The 19,983-nt window shown below is 54.5% G+C and overlaps 1 protein-coding gene across 2 annotated transcripts in view; it reads right to left on the bottom strand.

The window, feature by feature from the left end:
* STK40 (serine/threonine kinase 40) overlaps window positions 1–19,983 on the bottom strand; it is a 39,145-nt gene that overhangs the window by 3,158 nt on the left and 16,004 nt on the right. The window contains exons 2-10 of one of the 2 annotated variants that reach the window (XM_081086544.1): window positions 15,279–15,398; window positions 13,050–13,135; window positions 12,541–12,684; window positions 10,300–10,527; window positions 9,456–9,508; window positions 5,682–5,797; window positions 1,486–1,630; window positions 1,233–1,352; window positions 737–821 (exon numbers count right to left, since the gene is read on the bottom strand). In XM_081086544.1, coding sequence (XP_080942670.1) covers window positions 737–821; window positions 1,233–1,352; window positions 1,486–1,630; window positions 5,682–5,797; window positions 9,456–9,508; window positions 10,300–10,527; window positions 12,541–12,684; window positions 13,050–13,135; window positions 15,279–15,390 — 1,089 coding nt within the window. In that variant the 5' untranslated portion in view covers window positions 15,391–15,398. The remainder of the gene's footprint in view (window positions 1–736; window positions 822–1,232; window positions 1,353–1,485; window positions 1,631–5,681; window positions 5,798–9,455; window positions 9,509–10,299; window positions 10,528–12,540; window positions 12,685–13,049; window positions 13,136–15,278; window positions 15,399–19,983) is intronic. The other variant, XM_081086545.1, reaches the window with a different exon arrangement.

Below are 19,983 nucleotides of genomic sequence, written 5' to 3'. Positions count from 1 at the left end.
GCAAACGCGGATAAGAGCACAGGCCACACAGGCCTGAACGAGACGCGCCATGTGGGCATTCCTCATGTGCCACTGGTGATCACTCTCAGCTGCTGAACAACCTGGGGCCGGTGGGAGCTGGGGGTAGCCTGGGACTCTCTTCCCAGAGCCAGGAGGCTCTGCTGTGGCCCCAGGCTGGTGCCTCCTGGTGCTCCCTGCCCAGTGCATCCCTCCCAAGGGCCTGGCCAACCTCTGTCCTCCAGGGGGCGCCCTAACATCACCCAGAAGCTGCCTGTGCCCAGGTCTCTGCCCTCACTCTGGGCCCAGCACTTTCTCCAGTGTGGGGAACAGAGGAAGAGAGAAAACGGGGAGAAAATGAATCATTTGGAAAATGAAAAGCAGGAAGGCTGAGGGAACCACGTGAGTCAGAGGGGCAGAGAAATGTGACTGTTTAAAGGGCCAGCCCATGGCAGGAAGAGGAAGCTGCGGGAGGGCCGGGCTGGGCCGCTGTGGGCCTCCGCCTCAGCTGCCCTCTCTCAGGCCACAGAACTGCCGACTGAGCTGGACAAGGCAGGCCCCGGGCAGCACAGGGCGAGGACTTCGGTCTCCCTTCCCCACTCTCAGAGCTGGGGCAAAGCTGAGAAGGCCCTTGGCCTGCTGGGAGCTGCCACCTTCTGTCCCTGCCCAGCCTGCCTTCCTTGGAGGCTGGTCCCCCAGGACTTGGGTAGCAGCAGCCTGTCTGCCTTTCCCAACTCACCTCCTGGGAGCTGTCCGCATTGCTCATTTGGTCGTCGATGTCAGGGACCACCTGCAGAGGCCCGCTCAGAGACGACAGGGACTGCCTGCAGGGGAGGAGTCACGTCACACGTCAGCTCGGCTCCAAGCAGCCCCCGGCCCCTGCTCCCCGGTCCTCACTGCTCTAAGACTTGGTTGAAGTCAAAAGACCTGGGTCCCAACTCAGCCCTTTCCTGATGTGATTAACTGCTTCTCCAAACCTGTTTTCTCATCCAATAATGGGGGACAATTTCTACCTCACAGGCTGTGTGTGGTAAGAACTCAGTGAGATAATGCCCTCCATCACTGGCATCAATGGCAGGCAGGAGGTGCTAGAGCCAAGCGCTGCCAGGACCCTCCCAATCTTGCCCCTGGGGAAAATCTGGAAATTGGACTCTGCTTGGCAGAGAAACAGGCCCAACCTCAGGCTTCTTTCCTGGCAGGATGGGCAGGACCCAGCCCTGCACCAGTCCACTCACCACGAAGCAATGATGGCACTGAGGGCTTCCAGGACGTCGGCGGCAGCCAGGCGCTGCTGGGGGTCGAGGACCAGCAGTTTCCGGATGAGACACACGGTGCTCTCAGAAACCCGCCCGTCTCTGATGGGGGAGGGGGAGAAGGGGAGGCTCAGGTCGGGTGGGCTGGCCTGGGTCTCGGACCCAGGACTCCAAACCTCATTGTGTTGTCTCTGCCCCATGAGCCTCCCTCCCCTCCCCAGTGACCCGGACTCACTCAGGGATGGTGTACTCGGCGGCCTTGATCTTCCGGAAGAGCTCCTGGGGGATGCTGTCGTAGAAGGGGAACTGGCCGTAAAGCATGGTGAACAGCACCACGCCCAGTGCCCACATGTCACTCGGCTTGCCCCGGTACGGCCGGCCTATGGGCATACAGATGCACCCACTTAGCACAAACCCCGTAAAGAGACAGCCCTGGGCCTCCCTCCGCTTACCAGCTACCTGCTGAAGTCTATCCAGGGACCCCTCTACCTTACCACCCTCACTCTGGTCACCCTGCCCCCCTTCCTCCCAGAGCAAGCTCTTACCCGGTCCTCCCCCCTCTCTCCCCCCTCTCTGCCCCCTCTCTTCAGGCAGATTTAGCTCCTGCTCTGGAGACCCAGCTTGGCAGGGCGATACCCCACCTCGGGCATGCCTTCTGCCACTTCCTCAAGGCACCAGCCGGGCTGCCAGCTCTCGGCCCAGCTCCTAGCAGAGTGGCTCACAGAGCAGGTGGCCAATGTGCATGTGGAACAAAGCTGTGCGGCTCAGGACAAGTCAGCCACACCCATCATGGTTCCCTCAGAGCACTGAGCACAACCTGTAAGGACCCCTTTCTTTATCTGTTCCCCCGTCTCCCCATGGGAAGGCAAGTTTTCACACGCAGGGGCCTCTGCTTCGCTCCCCGCCGAGCCCTGCACCCAGCACCCAGCATGGGCTCTCACTGGCGAAGGGAATGACTGTCCAGTTGGGTCAACTCTCGGTGCTAACACTGGAAGAAACACTTCTATCTCATTAAACCTCTAGCACAGCTCTGTGAGTTAGATATTTACTGTTTGTCCTCAGAGTAAAATGAGGCCCAGGGATGTGATCTGCCCAAGGTCACATGGCTGATGGAAAAGCCCTGCTTCTCCCATTGCCAGGGCAATCTGTCCATCAGCCCTCAACAGCAGAGCTCCTCCCACACGCAGCCGCTGCCTGAACTGCTCCATACCTAGGATGTGGGAACAACGCCAGCTCTCAAAACGCCCCTGCCGCCAGTGCCTGGGACACCAGCAGGCTCCGCAGCACCAGGTTCCCCGGACACAACTCAGCCCTCCCATGTGGAGGAGACACTGCTGGGCACCAGGCAGTGCCGGGACAACCTCCGCTGGGTCCCCAAGCCTCCTGGGTGGCTGGAGATGCCTTAGGGGTGGAGGACACTGGTTCCCAAGGGCCCCCCTGGGCCCACTGAAGGTCAAGGGATGGGACTGTGCACCGAGGCGCTGTCAGACCTCAGCCTGCGCTTCAAAAGGTACCATGGACCCCCTTCACCACACCTATGACTTCTTCTCTAAGTGGCGGAGAGAGACATCGGCCCCATGAGGCAGCTGAGGCTGGTGCAGCAGGCAGTTGTGTGCAGATGAGCCTCTGCCCAGCTCTCTCACCCTGAGGCAGCGCGGCCCCACCCTTTTCCAACCCCGGATGCTGACCTTTGCTCCCAGGCCCTGCTCCACCAAGTGGGAAACCAACAGAGCCCACTGGGCCACTGCCTTAGCTCTGTGCCACTCCACAGAGGGTACTGTCTCTCCTGCAGCAGCGGGAAGGTGGTCCCCGCCAAGATGCCCCAGGTGGAGCCTCAGCCAAGGAGGGTGGGGAACCGCGCCAGCCCGAGCTGCCCTGGACTGAGATGACAGCCGGGTGCCGCCTCTAGCAGACAAGCTCTGACCAGCAGGCGACCTTTCCCTGAGCTTTGGCTTCTGGGGAAACACTAACCTTCAAGCTTTCCTTTAGTAATGATGATGCCAGCTAATGTTTGCGGAGCCAGACATGAAGTTAAGGCCTCATCTAATCCCACAGGGACCCAATGAAGTAGGTGTTATTAGCTTCCCAACTTTACAGATGAGAAAGTTGAGGTCCAGAGAGGTCAGTAACTCTCCCAAGGTCCCCATTATTAACCAGACCATAAACTCGACGAGGGCAAGGCCATGACTGCCTTCACCCAGCTCCACGCCCGAGGCCCGGGCTGTGCTTGGCACACAGAACAAATGGAGCAGCAGACCTGCAACCAGAACCCACATGCAGGCTTGTACGTAAGCATCACGCTTCATCCTCTGAACCAGGGGTCCTCAAACTACGGCCCGCGGGCCACATGCAAATACAAATATTGTATTCATTGCCGTTTTGTTTTTTTACTTCAAAATAAGATATGTGCAGTGTGCATAGGAATTTGTTCATAGTTTTTTTTTAAACTATAGTCCGTCCCTCCAACGGTCTGAGGGACAGTGAACTGGCCCCTGTTTAAAAAGTTTGAGGACCCCTGTGCTGAACAATGTGGGAGGCAGGGCCGTTTCCGTGAGGAGCCTGAGGCTCAGAGAGGGGGTGAAGGCCAAATCACACAGCTGGTTAACTGGCAATGCCAGTCAGAGCCCGGGCCCTGGTCTCCCAGTCTGGGTCTCTTTCTGGTGCAGTGCGTGTCTCTGTTTCATCCTGCAAAATGGGGATGAGTCTGGAAGGACCAGAGAGAGAAGCCATGGGCAGCAGCCAGTGACTGCTACAATTGGACTTTTGAAGGGGCGGGCGGGGGGAAGGAGCGGGGGCATTCAGGAAAGGGCCTGGCCTGGCCCTTATTACCCCAGCTGCCCTGGATGGGCATGTGGGCACATGGAGGCCACCGTAGCCTGGCATTGCTAAGGACAGTCCTGACCAGAGAGCCCTGCCACCCCCAGGCCTGCACACCCCACAGACCTGGTTGTCCCTCCTGGCTCCTTTCACCTACAGGGATGCTTTGGGGAGTCTCATGGAGGGTGTCCAGCTGGACAGGGGTTGCCCAGAGAGTCCTCCAGCAGAGGCCGAAGGGATTCCAAACCCCCCAGGTCTGGAGAGTGGCACCACTACCCTCTACAGGCGGGTAGCCCTGGCATTCCAGCAGAAGCCTGGGCTGGGGAGGCCTCCACGGGGACTACAGATGCTTATGGTAAATGACAGCAGCCGGCTTCCCAGGAAGGCAAGGACGACTCTGCGACTGTGAGGAGGGGACGCCTGTGTGTGCTGGTGGTTACACACCCGGGGACAACCCTGGGCCTTCTTCACATGGAATAGACAGCAGCTGATATAAACCCTTGGTCCCCTACGGGGTCAGGATGAGAGACCCAATTTGGTAAAGAATGAGCGGGAAAAGGAAAGAAAACCTCCGGTGAAACAGGAGCCTGGGCTTGAGCAGCCGCCGGTTTACGATTAGCTATGACTTTGGACAAGAGAGTTAATCTCTCGGAGCCTGGGTTTTCTCCTCGGCAAAAAGGGAATACCAGCAGAATGAGTGAGTGAATGAGAACGAAGGGAGTGATGTCTTTGAAATGCAAATCGCATCCTGGCACCCTCAGTGAAGACCTGCTCAATGGCTTCCTTTTGCATTTGGAATAAAGGATGACGTTTGTTTCTCATTAGGCCTCCATCAGCCCTTTCATGGTCTGGCCCCTGCCCACCTCTCTGGCCGTGAGCCAGGCTTTTTCTGAGCAGCAACCACAGGGCCTTCAGTCGGTTCTCCTCCAATGTGCTGTGCTGCCTCCACCTAGTCACACTCCCCATGATTCCCACTGATCCTTCCCGTCTCAGTTCAAATGTCACTTCCTTGGGGAAGTCCGTCAAGTGCCTTATTTACACGCACAGAAATCTTCCCTGCCAAGCACTAATCTCAGAGAGTAACTCAATGTGCACTGGTGTGGCCACTGCTGTCTTCCTCCTCCATGAGGCCCCCAGGACAGTACTGGCTGAAGCCACCAGGAAGCCCACAGAGAGGGTTTGCGGAAGGAGCGAACTGCTCTGGCACCGGCTGTGTGCTGGCCTGGGCCCACTGCCCCTGCCCGCACCTACACCTACCGCTGAGCACAGCCGTGTGCCGGCCTGGGCCCACTGCTCGTGCACCTACCGCTGACCACGGCCGTGTGCCGGCCTGGGCCCACTGCTCGTGCACCTACCGCTGACCACGGCCATGTGCCGGCCTGGGCCCACTGCTCGTGCACCTACCGCTGAGCACGGCCGTGTGCCGGCCTGGGCCCACTGCTCGTGCACCTACCGCTGAGCACGGCCGTGTGCCGGCCTGGGCCCACTGCCCCTGCCTGCACCTACACCTAACGCTGAGCACAGCCGTGTGCCGGCCTGGGCCCACTGCTCGTGCACCTACCGCTGAGCACGGCCGTGTGCCGGCCTGGGCCCACTGCCCCTGCCTGCACCTACCGCTGAGCACGTCGGGACTGATGTAGGCGGGGCTGCCCCTCTGGTCCTTCAGCAGGTCCCCCTCGCTCACGAGGTGCTTCCCGAGGCAGAAGTTGGTGATGGTTATCCGATGCGTCCTGGGGGTGGGAAGCAGAGAGTGAACACACCTTGGTCCCCATGAACCCCTGTTGCCCTCACCTCCTGCCCACACCCTCTGCTCCCCAGGCCTCCTGCCTTCCTGGGGCCGTGTGGAGCGTGCCGTGGTGCTGACTCTGGCCACTCACTCTTGGTTGCCGCCTGCTGAGCCATCCAGGCGGGGATCGGACTCATTCTGACCCGAGTGTTTAAGGGGAGCTCCCCTGAACCTGCTTCCCTAGCTGAGTCTAGGGGGCGGGGGCAGCTCAGGGCTCGGAACAATTTGCAGGGAGTCCCCAGACAACCTCACATCACGTCTAGGTTGGGAGTGATCAGGGATAGTTCAACTCCTGCATTTCCACATGAGGAAATGCCCGCAGAGCGCTGGCGCCCACCCTTAGGTGCCACTTTTGTCTCCGTCTGCTGAGTCCTCTGGTCACCCCATGTCATTATCAACCTGCATCACTGACAGTCTGAAAAGCGAACGCGTACTGAGCACTTACTGGCCTCAGTGCCTGGTGATGACTGTTTTCATTCAACCCTTACACGCCTAGGAGGGATTTCAAAGACAATTCAACTAAGGCACAGAGAAGTGCAGGGACTTGTCCAGGGTCACACAGCTAGTGTGCAGTGAACAGGATCCACACTGGGTCTGTCTGACCCTAGGGCCTGCCCTGTAGACTAACCCAGGTGCCCACTGTGTCCTGGACAGTCCCCAACTCTCTCATTCCCCGCCTTGCCCTTCAGATTCTCCCCTGACCTAGAAAGCCATGGATCCCCCATTGGAGTCGTGGCTGAGAGCAGCTCTGGGCTCTGATCCTTTCTGGGAGTTTCACCATGTAAGCAAAATGGCCCAGAGAGGACACCTCACATCCCGTGGGGGCAGGGTTAGGGGGGCAGTCCCCTTCCAAGAGGCCAGGGAAGGCTTCTTTGCCTCACTGGGGACAGCCAGTGAGGAAGGGTGCTTCTCTGCCCACAGACGAGCAGGGGCTACTGCCGGCTCTGCTGGCAGCCGCTGGCAGGGAAGCAGCACAAGGGGCTGCCTCTTGAGGATGGAGGAGAGTCGGCTCAGAGTGCAGGTCGTGTGGGGCTGAGGGCGGAATTCCCCAGAAGCTGCGTCCAAAATGCTCCCGAGCCTTTCAGCTCTCCGGGGAATTCTGCTGGCACAGGGCTTGGTGCAAAACAAAGGCCAGTCTGTGCTCTGCATTCCGAATGGAAATGTCGACTCTCATCTCCACTCAGGCCCGCCCGTCAGATGCCACAGAAGTCCAACTGGTGGCCCTAGGGCAGCTGGAGCCTGAGAGAGCAGGCAAAGGGTCCAGGCAGGGATCACTGCACGTCAAGCCGTGGATGGCTCCCGCTCTGAACCGCCATGTCACTGTCCTGAACGTGAGACTGCCCAGCCTCTCAAGCTCATGGTCCCCAGAGCAGAGCCACTGGGTTTCCTCCCTGCTCAGAGACGGCTTGGCAGCTGCAGCGCCTCCTGCAGGAGTTCTCTGAGGCTGGGGACACTGTGGGCGGACAGCGCAGTGGGCAGTTTGGTGGGCTTGGGAGTCAGATCCTGGGTTCCGTTCCTGGCTTTGCCACTCCCTGGATGTGTGGTCCTGGGCATGCTATTTAGTATCTTGCTAAACCTCAATTTCCTCGTCTGTGAAACAGGGAAAATATTAGCACCTAACTCCCAGGACTGTGTTAGGGTTTAACAAGATAAGAACTTAATCTCAGGGCAAGCACTGGGCCCAGGGCCTGGCGAACAGTCACTGACTACTAACTGCTAGCTCAGATTAGCATGTCATCCCCCGACAGTGGGCAGAAGCTGCCAAAGGAGAACCCTGGGAAAGGCACCATGTCTGAGGGGCAGGAGAGAGGTGCCACTTTGTGTCCACAGGCCCTGGAGACCACGTGCCTCTGCCAGCCCTCTACTAGTAAGTGTGAGGCAGGGGGGGGGGAGGGGGGCTGGGGGGTAGGGTGGGCAGCAGGGTCCACTTGGCTTTCACTGCTCTGCCCGCTGAGGACCCTGGAGCCTCTCCCACAGGAAACCACATGGTTAGCTCCAAGACCTCCTGAAGCTTGGCGACGCTCCCTGCCGGGCCACCACCGCCCAAGTTGGCTGGGTGGTGCACAGATCCCTGGGAGTCCAGACCCCCCAGGCTCATCAGTCCTGGCAGAAGGGGAGGGGGAAGTGAGGGATGAAGGGAGCTCTGTGTCAGCAGGATCCGCTCTGAGTGAGTCACTCTTTAGCTATGGCCCTTTGGGCTACCACAGTGTTATTCTCCTTTTCTAGGAACTTGGTGTGCAATTTGACTACCCAAAAAGAAAGGAGGAAGAGGAACCCACAGCAAACCTCACATAACCCCAAAAGGGGATTTCAGATTTCAACCCGTGCCTTTCATCCACAGCAGGGCGGACTTGCCACTGTGCTGCTTGGCAAACACTTCTCCCGTTTCCTCCCCGGGAGCACCCTCTGCTGTGAGGACCAGGCAAGTCCTCCAGCTGGAGTTAGGGCCTGGCCTGAGGGGCATGAAGGGGTGGAAGCGCCTCCAGGTTGACTTTGAAAGGATGAAAGCAAGGTCTGGAGAGGACAGGGGTGGGCCCTGGACTCTCAGTGTGGTTCTCTCTGCACTATGCCACTCTGCCCTCTTCCAGAAGAGCTGGGAGTCAAGGGAGAGGGGGCCAGAACCTCCGTCTGACCAGCACAGAAGGGATTGTCAGATTAAAGGACTGCTGCCAAGACGAGGGGTCTGAATGAGGTATTGGTGTTCTGCAATCAGAGGAAACACACACACACACACACACACACACACACACACACACACACTGGCATTACTCAAGAGAGGTGTGACCTCTGGACTACCTTCCCCGTATGAAGGGGCCTAGAGAACTGAGAGTTGGAAGCAAATCCATCGCGGAGACGAAGAGGCTTGAGGCATTGGGGTGGTCACAGCGCAGGAGCCCTGACTGTGTTCCTGCAACCCTTGGGGTGAGCCACCAGATCCCTTCCAAGATCAGGGCCCTCTCTCCGGCTGCTGGGAGTGTTGGTTTCTGACTACTCATAGCTGTATACTTCTCGGGAAGGGCCCTTATCCAAAGGAGACTGCCTAAGCTTACGCCCCACCCCGGGCATGGGCCACAGTCAGGACCCTGCACCCCCTTGCCTTTATCTGGGACATCTGAAGGGCCACCTGGCTCTCAAGCTTTCCAGGTTAAGACCATGTCAGGACTGCACCAGAGTTCAGCGTCTGCCTCTGCCCAATCCTGCCCTTTCCTCCCTGAGAGCTCTCCCCAGTAAAACTCCTGCACACATCTGCGTCTGCTTCCTGGGACCTTGACCTATTTTGCTCATCTGTCATTCTTTCACCCATTTGCCCTTGTTTACAGTCACTTACTGAGCACCCACCAGGAATGGCCAATGAATGGACCAGGGAGGATTTCTGCACTCCTTCCCAGAGCTCTGTCTGTGGCTTTGAAGACTCCTTCCTCACATTCTATGCAGCAAGAAAACAAGCAGGCATCCCACCCCCACCACTGGGATTCCTGGGAGAAGTGGGCTGTTGTAAGCCAGAATCCCCCTGGGAATCTGCGGGCATGCGACAGCTGGTAGCTGCAGCATGTAGCCTACTCCAACCCCACAGTTACCTCATGAAGAAAAGCAGGTCTCACCTTTTATTGAGCACCATGTTCCCGAGCTTCAGGTCTCTGTGCACAATGTTTTTCTGGAAGACAACAAAATGGTTTGCACCATGAAGGTGAGTGAGGGCTGGGGGCGGCCCAGCCTGCAAGGTGTTTGGGAAGGTGGGATAAAACTCTGTGACATGCCTTTTAAGGCTCTGCCTTGATTTGTAAGCCCCAGACAGACCAGGACCATTCTAAGACCTCATTAGCCATGTGTAGGGATGGGGTAATAGGTGAGCTCAGGCAATCTCTGCCCCACCCAGGGCGGGTTCCCAGCTTTCTCCCCTCAGGGCAGCAGCCAGTGGGAAAACCCAGTCCTTTCTCCACCTCTATCAAACCTCTTATTGAGAACTAAGCATCTGCCTGGAGCCGGAATCAGAGATGAACTTTCCTGACTCTGGAGACCAAGTCTGCAGGCTTGGCCCACAGACGCTGTGAGTCTGTAAGAGGCTCTCCTAACCTGGGCATTGGGGTACTTGACACCTCCAATCCTAGGAAAAGCTCAGAGGTAGGCTGTGGCCCCAGTGGATATCTCACAGTCAGCACCCAAGATGGGAGGCTCATGTTTAGCTCCTTGCCTGAGAGGGATCCCTGCTCTGGGCTCTGCTCCAGGCCCATTGCGGCACCCCCACCCCAGGATGGTGGGCTGATGCCTGCAGCACTGTGCTTTCCCAGGCATACATGTCATCTGGCCACTTTCCTTCTGCACACTCCCAGCTGTTCCAGCTGCAAGCATACCTGGGTGAGGGTGGGACAGAGGGTGGCTTTCTGTGGCTTGTGGGGCCCAGGATGCTGTCAGGCCAGAGGAGAGGTTGCAGAGGGGCAGCCTCACCTGGTGCAGGGCTTCCACCACACGCACCACGTCGTAGAAGATGACCACGGTCTCCCGCTCGCTGAGCCTCTTCTCCTTGATGACGTAGTGCTGCAGGTTGATCAGGTCGGCGGTCTTGTCGCTGAAGTCGTGCGCACAGAGGCAGTCCAGAACAAGGCAGATGCGCTTCTTTGTCTTCTTAACCATTCGGCTGGATTCTGTGTCCTCAACGATTTCACAGGTACGGTCCTGGGAGGCAAGGGGGCTGATGGAACTGGGGCCAGGGCTTTGGGACTCTCCTCTGGAGCCAAACACAAAGCAATGAGAGAGCCGGGGAGAAGCCTGCATGTGTGTGGGTGATGAAGGCCTGAGGCCTGGGCAGCATGGACCATGGGGCAATGCCTGGCTTCCCATGTACCAGTGCCAGGCCGAGCAGGAGATGAGGTTATAGTAGCTCATGTACAAGATTCATGCTTTGACTCTAATACTAAGGGTTTGGATTAGGGCTGATCATTTAAAGCCAAAGGGTCCCCTGAGTCCAGAGTAGAGGCTGTAAACCCAGGACCCTCGACACCCTCCCCTCCACGGCACTCCAGGGATCCCAGCAACGACCACAGCACACTTCCTTCTAATGTCCAAGTGGTGGCTGTGAAGTGTTTTGTGTGTCCCAGACAACTGTTTCACATGGAAGAGGGACTCATGGGCAGTCTCTGGCTCCTCACCTGCAAATGGGAGCCGGTAACCCCTGCCTCACAGGTCCCTGGGAGTAAGACAACCAGACTGAGTGCTAGTCCCCTGCCCCAGCCAGGGCTCAGTACATGGGCCCTGCCACCAACACCATGGTTGCAAGTTCTGCACCCACTCCCTTGCTGAAAAGACATTTCAAGTAAGAAAAAAACAGGCACAACACGGGGACCTACCAGCGTGAGGAGGCCCTCGGTGTCACCCAGCCCCTGGGAGCTCCCGGGGACTGAACATCCACACCTCTGGTTCTCCCTTCCCCAGAGACCCAACAGTGTCTGGCACGCAGCTGACTCTAGAAACACTAATCACCCAGGTTCTCTTGTCTACAATGATATGGCCCAGGCCAAGCTTTGGAAGCTGGCAGAAATGAAGTACTAAGAAATCACAATCTCCCTCAGTTTGACTTCATGCTTAAGGGAAACACTAGTTTTCAGAGTTGCCTAATGATACAGAGGTGCCTGTAATTGTGCCTCAGAATGAAGACCTTAGTGGGGTGTATGTGTGGGGTGAGAGGCATTCTAATTTATTGTATTTCGGGAAATCAGGCCAACAAGGAGTTTTTACTGCCTGAAATAACAGCCACAATCAGAGTGCAAACGGGGCAGCTCGGGGCTTTGCACACTCATTCATCTTCCCACCACTGAACAAGGTGGACATCACTGTCGTTATCCTCATGTCAAAGATGAGGAATCTGAGGCCAGGGGACCTGAGTGACTTGCCCAAGGTCACACAACCTGAACCCAGGACTGCTGGCTCCAAAACTTGTGTACCCCCTGCCATGCTGCCTTTCCTGTACCAGGTCCGTCGGAGCAAGAAGGGGCCCTGGCCAGTACGGCTGGCTAAGGGCACTGCGCAGGCTCTGCTGAGTCCTGAGTAGGCGGCCTCCTGGGCATCTGAGACGCTTCTCTACTTCTGAAGACACAATTTCAGTTCCGCCCCAAGGAGGGCTCTTTTCAGGGTACACATTGCTAATTAGCACCTTTCCTGAGGGACCTGGGACATCGGGGCACGGGCTCAGGGACACTTGTTGAACAAACTGGAATGCCTGGGCGGACAGGACTGTTGGTGCAAAAACAACTGAGGTGGCTCCAAGTGCCCGTTCTTCCTCACAGCCCTCCCTGGCCAGGCCAATTCCTGACAAAACAGTAGAATGAGCCTGTGTCTTTAAATGACTTCCTGCTTTCCTCTTTTCTCAGAAAATCAGCTTTTCAAAGAAAAGCTGTAAGATGCGAACTGTGTGCCTTCCTGCTAGGCTGTGATCATCACAGCGGGATTGTGGGGCTGACCCAGTCTGACCTCTAGCCCAGTGGTCACCAACCGGTGGTCCACAGACCACTGGTGGTCCGTGAGGTCCGAAAGGTCGGCGACTGCTGCTCTAGCCCGCCCGGCCCAGAAAGTCATGACACACCCAGCACGCAGGGGTCACAAGGATGAGCTGCTCCAAGTACTGGAGTGGCCCTAGCAAGTGCCAGCCCAGGGTGAGGGGTCAGGGAAAGGAGGGAACAGGCAGCCACTCACCTGGAAGAGCCCGTGGTGGTGAACCACGCCATCCTGTGTGTGGAGGAGGGAGAGCAGAGAGTACTCGGTGTGTAACAGCATCTTGCCTTGCCTCTCCTCTTGGCTTTCTATTCCTTGGTCCCCCCTCTCCTCAAGGGTAAGGATCTTTAGGAAGGCACACACACACACAAAAAGAAAAACAACCCAAAAAACCTTACTTTATAGAGCAGAGTGACCAGAACAGGAAAAGCAGGGGGTCACATTCTCCCATGCAATACTTACACACACACTCACACACACACCTACGAAGTGCAACAGTTTTTCTTAATGTGATGGCAATATAATTTATGCACAGATAAAGCTCGTTAAATCAAGAGTTGTTCAGAGAGAGGCTGTGAACTTGATTGTTTCTCGGGAAGAAATAGTGCCACTCTTGCTCACAAGTGGTGCAGGTGTGAAGGGAGAGAAAAGGGAGCCAGGCTGGCAGGATGGCCAAGTCCCCGGGAACCTGGCTCAGGTGCCTCACTTACCTTCAGCTGGTAGAAGTCATCTGTGCCATCTTTCCTCGCCAGACACTGCACAATGCTTGGCACCGGTGAGTTGCCCAGACGGGGACCTGCGGCACAGAGATCAGCTGGCTTACTGCTCAAAAGCCTATCTATAGTGGCACCATCACCACCTGGTCTTTGGCTCGCTCTTCTCCTCAGAGGGCACCACTCAACTCCCCCCACAACAGCTCTCCCAGGGGAGAGTTTTCATGGTCTCCCCTCCAAAAATGGAGGGTATGTGTGCATCTGCCTGAGGTACACGTGGCTTTTACAGTCCCATTCTAAAAAAGAGGGGTTTTCAACAGTGGGTGCAGGCTGGACTCTCTGAGGAGCATGTGTCAAAAAAAGAGCTCCCGGCTGCAACGTGCCCCTCTGAATTAGCAACTCCAGGGTAGAATCCAGGAAACCACAGCTCTGACAGGTTCCCACGGTAGCCTGATATAGCCACCTGGCCCCAGTCCAAGGACCAGCTTTTGGGAACTTGTGTATTTCTGAAGTATACTGCTTGTCCTGTGAGAGCACCCTGCCTGAGCTTTCAGGGCATAAAGCCGATGATGTCACCATGTCACTGCACTGCTAACAACTCGTAACAGTGCTCCACAGCTCTTACTATGCAATCAAAACTCCTTTTTGGACATCCAAGGTCATGCATGATTAGGTTCCTACCCATCTTCCTACCTGGTTGTATTTCTACTCCACTCACCACACTCTAGCTCAGTGGTCAGCAAGCTGCGGCTCGGCAAACCGTGGCTCGTGAGCCACATGCGGCTCTTTGGCCCCTTGAGTGTGGCTCTTCCTCAAAATACCAACTTCTGCCCTACCCGGTTTGGCTCACTGGATAGAGCGTCGGCCTGGGGACTAAGGGTCCCGGGTTCAATCCCGGTCAAGGGCATGTACCTTGGTTGCAGGCACATCCCCAGTGGGGGGTGTGCAGGAGGCAGCTGGTCGATGATTCTCTCTCATCGATGTTTCTAGCTCTCTATCCCTCTCCCTTCCTCTCTGTAAAAAATCAATAAAATATATATTTAAAAAAAAATACCAACTTCTGTGCATGGGCCACGAAGTTTCAATTGCACTGTATGTGCGCGCCTGCACGTGGTATTTTGTGGAAGAGCCACACTCAAGGGGCCAAAGAGCCGCATGTGGCTCGAGAGCCGCGATTTGCCAACCACGGCTCTAGCTACACTGGCTTCTTAATTCCTAAGACATTAAGGCCTTTACTGCCTCTGGGCTTTTGCATTTGCTGTTCCTTCTGTCTAATGCTTTACTCCTGCTTTTCACATGGCTGGCTCCTTCTTATCCTCAGGTGTCAGCTCAATGTCATCTCCTACACAGAACCTTCCTTGTCTATACTATCTCCTGGCCCTTCTTACTCACATCACCTTGTTTACTTCCTTAAAGGCACCTACCGGGCCTTCCAGTGATGATCTTGTGTGTTCTTTACTGTTTCTTTTTGCAACTAGAATGTTAAATTCTGTGAGGGCAGGAACTGGTCTGTCGCATTCACTGCTGCACCCCGGCAAACAGCACAGGTCTGGCCAGAGTGAGCACCACTGACTCACTGAATGACTGCAGCTGGAACTCTCTTGTATCCATAAGTCCAGATGTTGTTCCCCCAGCAAAACTCACACCCAGCCTCTGGCTGCTAGGGAGTCAGGGTCCTCAGAGCCCACCCCACCTGCAACCCTGAGCATAAATAACCAGGACTTGCTGGATCTCTAACATCACGCAGAAGGCCCAGCTGCTCCTCGGGACCACTGGGAATACCCAATTCTACAGGATTTCTGTGCTAACTTTACAGGAAGTCTCAGCGGCTATATTGACCACTGTGTGAAGTTAATTATGCTCTACAAGAGTGGTCCACAAAGTGACTTGGATGGCCCTTGGGATTCAATGCAGCTTGTGTGTTTCCCATGGATGACATCGTAGGGGAACAGATAATCTAGCTCTCAGCTAAGACTGATCTAAGGCTGGTGTCTCTACAACAAAGGTGACAACTCTTGGTACAGGGTAACCTAAAGCTCTGGGTCTCCCACTGCCATAAACAGACTCTAGTTAAGGCGGTGAGGCTGGGCCAGACCCAGGGTTGGTTAGGACCCCACACTGTGGTGGGTGTGACAATTCACTCTGCATGTCCGCAGGTCAGACTGTGCATGCCAGTGCGCCCTGCCCCTGCCCCAGCACCCACTCACCCAGAGGGGAGAGGCTTACCCAGGATGAACGGTCCAGCTCTCTTCGCATTATTTCCAGAAATCCCACTTCCTAGAGCCTTCGCCCTGGCCGACGTTTCCCCAGCCCCTCTGTCTGATGCTCTCCGCTTCATCCTCAGCTCTAGACAAGACAGAAAGAGCCCCTCTCACTGAGCAAGTCAGCGCATTTCCTTACGCTAACCCAGCCTCCAAGTCTCTGACTTGGGGATGCGTCACACAGCTGCTGCTGCTGCTGCTGCTGTCGCTGTCGCTGCCACCTCCTCCCCCTCCCAGAGGAGAACTGAAGGTTCCCGGTGACAAAGAACCAGGGCTCCTTTACTTGGGATTAATTAGGGGCTTGAGGGAGTGTACTGGTTACGGAGGTGGGCAGCCAGCTTGCCTCAAAGGGGCCGGTAAAATGCAGAGAGAACACTGGGCTTTGTGCAGATGCAAATTGGGTTCCCTAAGAGATCACCACAGAGAGGAGAGCTGGCTGGGAATTTACTATTCCCAAAGTAAGGCCTTCCCCCCAATTTCCTATAGCCAGTGGCCTGAGGGCCGATTCCTGGGTTCCACTCCACCCCCAATGTTCTGACCTCTGCGGTGTGGTGGGGTGTGGACCCCGGGAAATGGTGAACATGAGGCCCCGGGGATTCTTATGCCCACAAAGTATACTGTACAGGTCACTACCAAGAATCTCCTCTCTCCAACTCCCCTTGACCCTTAAATCCTCTCAGATGGAAGAACATCCCAAAGTTGTCAATCAGGGGGTGGGGTAGGATGGCTGTTTAAGTTTGCTTTCTCTTCCTTTCTCCTATCTTCAAAATTTTCTTAAATTGCTTTTAAGAAAAATACTGTGCATTTAGGAGCCAGATAAAGAACACCAATGGAGGTCATGATCACTATTATTTGCCTGGTAATCCCTATCCCCTCCAGGGTTAAAACAAAAGGCTGACACAGGAGCTAGATGCTAGAAGATGTACACCTCTAGACACAGATTTTTAATTTGTTTCTAAAATATATTTTTTTATTGATTTCAGAAAGGAAGGGAGGGAGAAATAGAATCAATGATGAGACAGAACCTCATTGATCGGCTGCCTCCTACACACCCCATACTGGGAATTGATCTCGCAACCTGGGCATGTGCCCTGACTGGAAATCAAACCGTGACCTCCTGGTTCATAGGTCAATGCTCAACCACTGAGCCTCACTGGACGAGCTAGAATGGATTTTAAAAAAGGAGTCACTCCTTCTAGCTCTCTATAGTTAACACCTTGGGAATACAGCGTCCTGGAGGTGGGGCAAGGAAACAGATGCACATAGATGAGTTCCACAGAGCGGGCAAAGGGCCACAGGGATGCCCAGGGAAGGCTGGCTGCCCAATCCCAAGGAGAGGCCTTGGCCCGAGGTAGGTGAGGGGGCTCAGGGGAAACTTCTTTGAGGAGGTGGTACTGGAATGGGCCAGGCAGAGGAACCTGGGTGAGCAAACGTACGAAGGTAAGAAATGACACATAAGCAGCCAACTCCAAGCAGTTTGTGTCACTGGAGTACACAGTGTGCAGCAGGGAGTGGAGAGAGGTGACCAGAGGAGGGGCCAGGACCACATCTAGGGGACCCGATGGCCATGTCAGGAGTGAAAACTTTAGAGGTTTAACAATCAGCCCTAAACTTCTGTAATTTATTTCTTCATACAAAAGTAATTGGCATTCCCTGCAGAAACACTAGAAAATACAGATATGCAAAAATAAGAAAGATACCCGTGACCTCACCACCCAGATGTAATCGCTGTTAACATTCAAACAGACTTTCCTGTGTGTGTTTGTATAGGTGTGTGCTTACAGTGTTTTATGGTATGTAAACGCATTAAAGCTGTAAACAAACTAAAATAAAACACCATATTAACATCCCCTCATGACAATATTCTTCTGTAGCATCACTTGAAATAGCTGCACAGTCTCCTTGGTAAGAATATGTCATGATTTATTGGACCACACCCCCATTCATGGACATCTACTCTATCCATTTCTAAATATTTTTATTAACAGCCATACACCTACATCTTGGCGTACTTGTCTCTCTCCCTCAAGATAAACTCTAAGAAGTGGAATTGCAGGGTCAAAAGGGGAGCATGTTTTAAAGGTGCTTCACATATACTGCCAGGCTGCTCTCAGGGAGGCTGAGCCAATTGATATCTCATCAGCGGTGTGGGCGAGGAAGGCCCAGGACCTGCCCCAGGACTATGTCCTTATTTTAAAGACTGCCAATTTGATGGGCAATAAAAAGTATATCGTTGTTTAAATTAATAATTCCTTAGTTATTCATGAGGCTGAACTTATTTCACATGCTTACTGGTTGTATGTATTATTTTTTATGAATTTCCAGTCCATATTTTTCTATTTTTTTATTGTTGTGTATTAGTTACACTGGTTTTTAGAACCTATACATTAAGAATATAACTGGGAACAACAGGGGAGAGAGGTCAATGGGGGGTAAAGGGGACATATGTAATACTTTAAACAATAAAAAATTTTAAAAAAGAATATAACTGGCACAGGATGTCATTTTTCTTAATCTTTTAACTTTTTAAAATGAAAAAAAAAAAAAAGGTTAAACAGTTCTCTTTTCCTTTAGTTTGTTTTGCTATTATTCCTGGAAGCCTGTCTCTACTCTGAGAACAGGTGTGGATCCACTATTCAGGTTACTTTAACTCTTTGCACGCTGTCATTCTGGACCTTCTTCTAAATCCCAGGAGACTGACTCCAGCAGTGAACTGGAAGTAGGAGAGATGGCCTGATGTACTTCTAGCCCCTCCCAGGCTGGCTTCCCGTCAAGCCCGTTTGTTTCAGAGCTGTGTCACTGAGGAGCAGTCCCAGGGTTTCATTATGAGAGAAGCTGGGACCATGTAACTCAGTAGGCCCTGACCGTCCACAGATGGAGAAGCCATGGCTAGGCTCCGCCTTGACTTCTGCCAAAGCTCATGCTGGAAACAGATTCAAAATCGTTCACACAAAAGCAGGGAAAAATAAAACAGCTTTTAGACTTCATAGCTGGGCACATGTGCCTAGAGCAGTGTTCCTGTTCTTTGCCTGGCTAACTTCTATGCATCCTTCTCAATTTAAGTATCACTTCCTCAGAGAAGCCTTCCTGGACAGCCCCACCACCAGTGGGTCCCAGCTAGTCTCACTTGGCTTCCTGTAATTTTCACTTGTAGCACTTTCCATATTTTATGGTTATATATTTATTTGTGTGTTTATATGCTTAATGTCTTACCCCCACCACTAGACAAAAAATTCCATAAGAAAAACACACACCTTTGGACGCCAAGTGCCTGGCCCCGCAGCTACTCCACGCTTGGCTGGATGCCTTCCCTCCAGGTGTGGGTAGTTCTCACAGGTCAGCAGCCCTGAGCTGGAGCTGCCCCCGTCCTGGTAGATAAGCTGGTTTCACGCCATTGTGGCCCTGTCCCCTTTCTAACGGAGCACTAAGCTTCCTCTCTTTCCCTGGTTCCCTGAAGAGCACCTCGGAGGCCTCATCATATCTGTATAGACGCTGCTGAGGCGCCTACGCACAGGCATGGTCTAGACTAGACAACAGTTTGCTGCGAGCAGCTGCAGCACAGACAATGAGTGGGCTCAGCTTGACCCCACCCACCCTACTCAAGATTCAACTCAAGCAAATGGCATGGGAACTGCTCCAAAATGTAGGCAGACAGAAGGATGGGAGCAGACGGGCAGGGAGAGGGAAAAGATGCTGCTGGCAGGGGAGGGGTAGCAAGGCTGCTTTCCTTCCTGAGCATCCCTTCTTGCCACGCAGAGCTGGCGGATGCAAAGGAAGCAGCATGAGGAGGGGCGTCTGGAAAAGCGGAAGCTGCTGCAGGCTCACTAATGAGGTGAGCGAAGCCTGAGGACAGACCCTCCTGCCCCTCAACCCCCACTAATGCACAGGGAGGGTGTGCCCACTTTCAAATCCTCCTGATGTGTCCCCCTTCAGAGGCACACCTGCAAATGGTACCAATGCTCCCTGGGGGCATCCTGCCTTCACAGCGAGATCTGCAACGTGGAAGCTCTGGCTACTCTGGTCTTACAGTGGTTCTCAACCTTCCTAATGCCGCGACCCTTTAATACAGTTCCTCATGTTGTGGTGACCCCCAACCATAGAATTATTTTCGTTGCTACTTCATAACTGCAATTTTGCTACTGTTATGAATCGTAATGTAAATATCTGATATGCTATATGTTTTTTCTGATGGTCGTGACCCACAGGTTGAGAACCGCTGTCTTAGAAGGACTTGGGGCCAGGCTCCTCCAGAGACACTGGTCCTCAGGTGGGGTGAAGAGCCCTGACCCAGCCTGTCTAAGTGGTAGCCGTTTGCTGGTGCTTCCTGGGTGCATTGCTCAGCTCCCCAGGAACTTAGCAATCTTGGCTTGGAAGTCTTTGGAGCTTTAAATCTGCCAACTATTCGTGCAGTATCCTCCCACATCATGGCTGGTTCCCTTAGAACCTGGACTCAACAGGAAGCTTAGGGAGGCAGCAATGGGGCTGAGGGGTGGAGGCTGGGAAGGAGGCATTGAAAGAGAACCCAGCCTGGCAGCCCTGCCTCCTGTAGGCTGCGCTTCTCAACCTGGATAGTGGGAGCTGGGGGGTCGTTTGCTTGGCCCAGCCTAGGGAGAAAACTGTGGGCCTTAGAATAAGGGCCAACTCTGTGACAGCCATCATGGCATGCCCAG

The sequence above is a fragment of the Myotis nattereri genome (assembly GCF_964212035.1).
Source record: "Myotis nattereri genome assembly, chromosome: 3".
NCBI lineage: Eukaryota > Metazoa > Chordata > Mammalia > Chiroptera > Vespertilionidae > Myotis > Myotis nattereri.
This window is presented reverse-complemented; position numbering and strand designations above follow the sequence as displayed.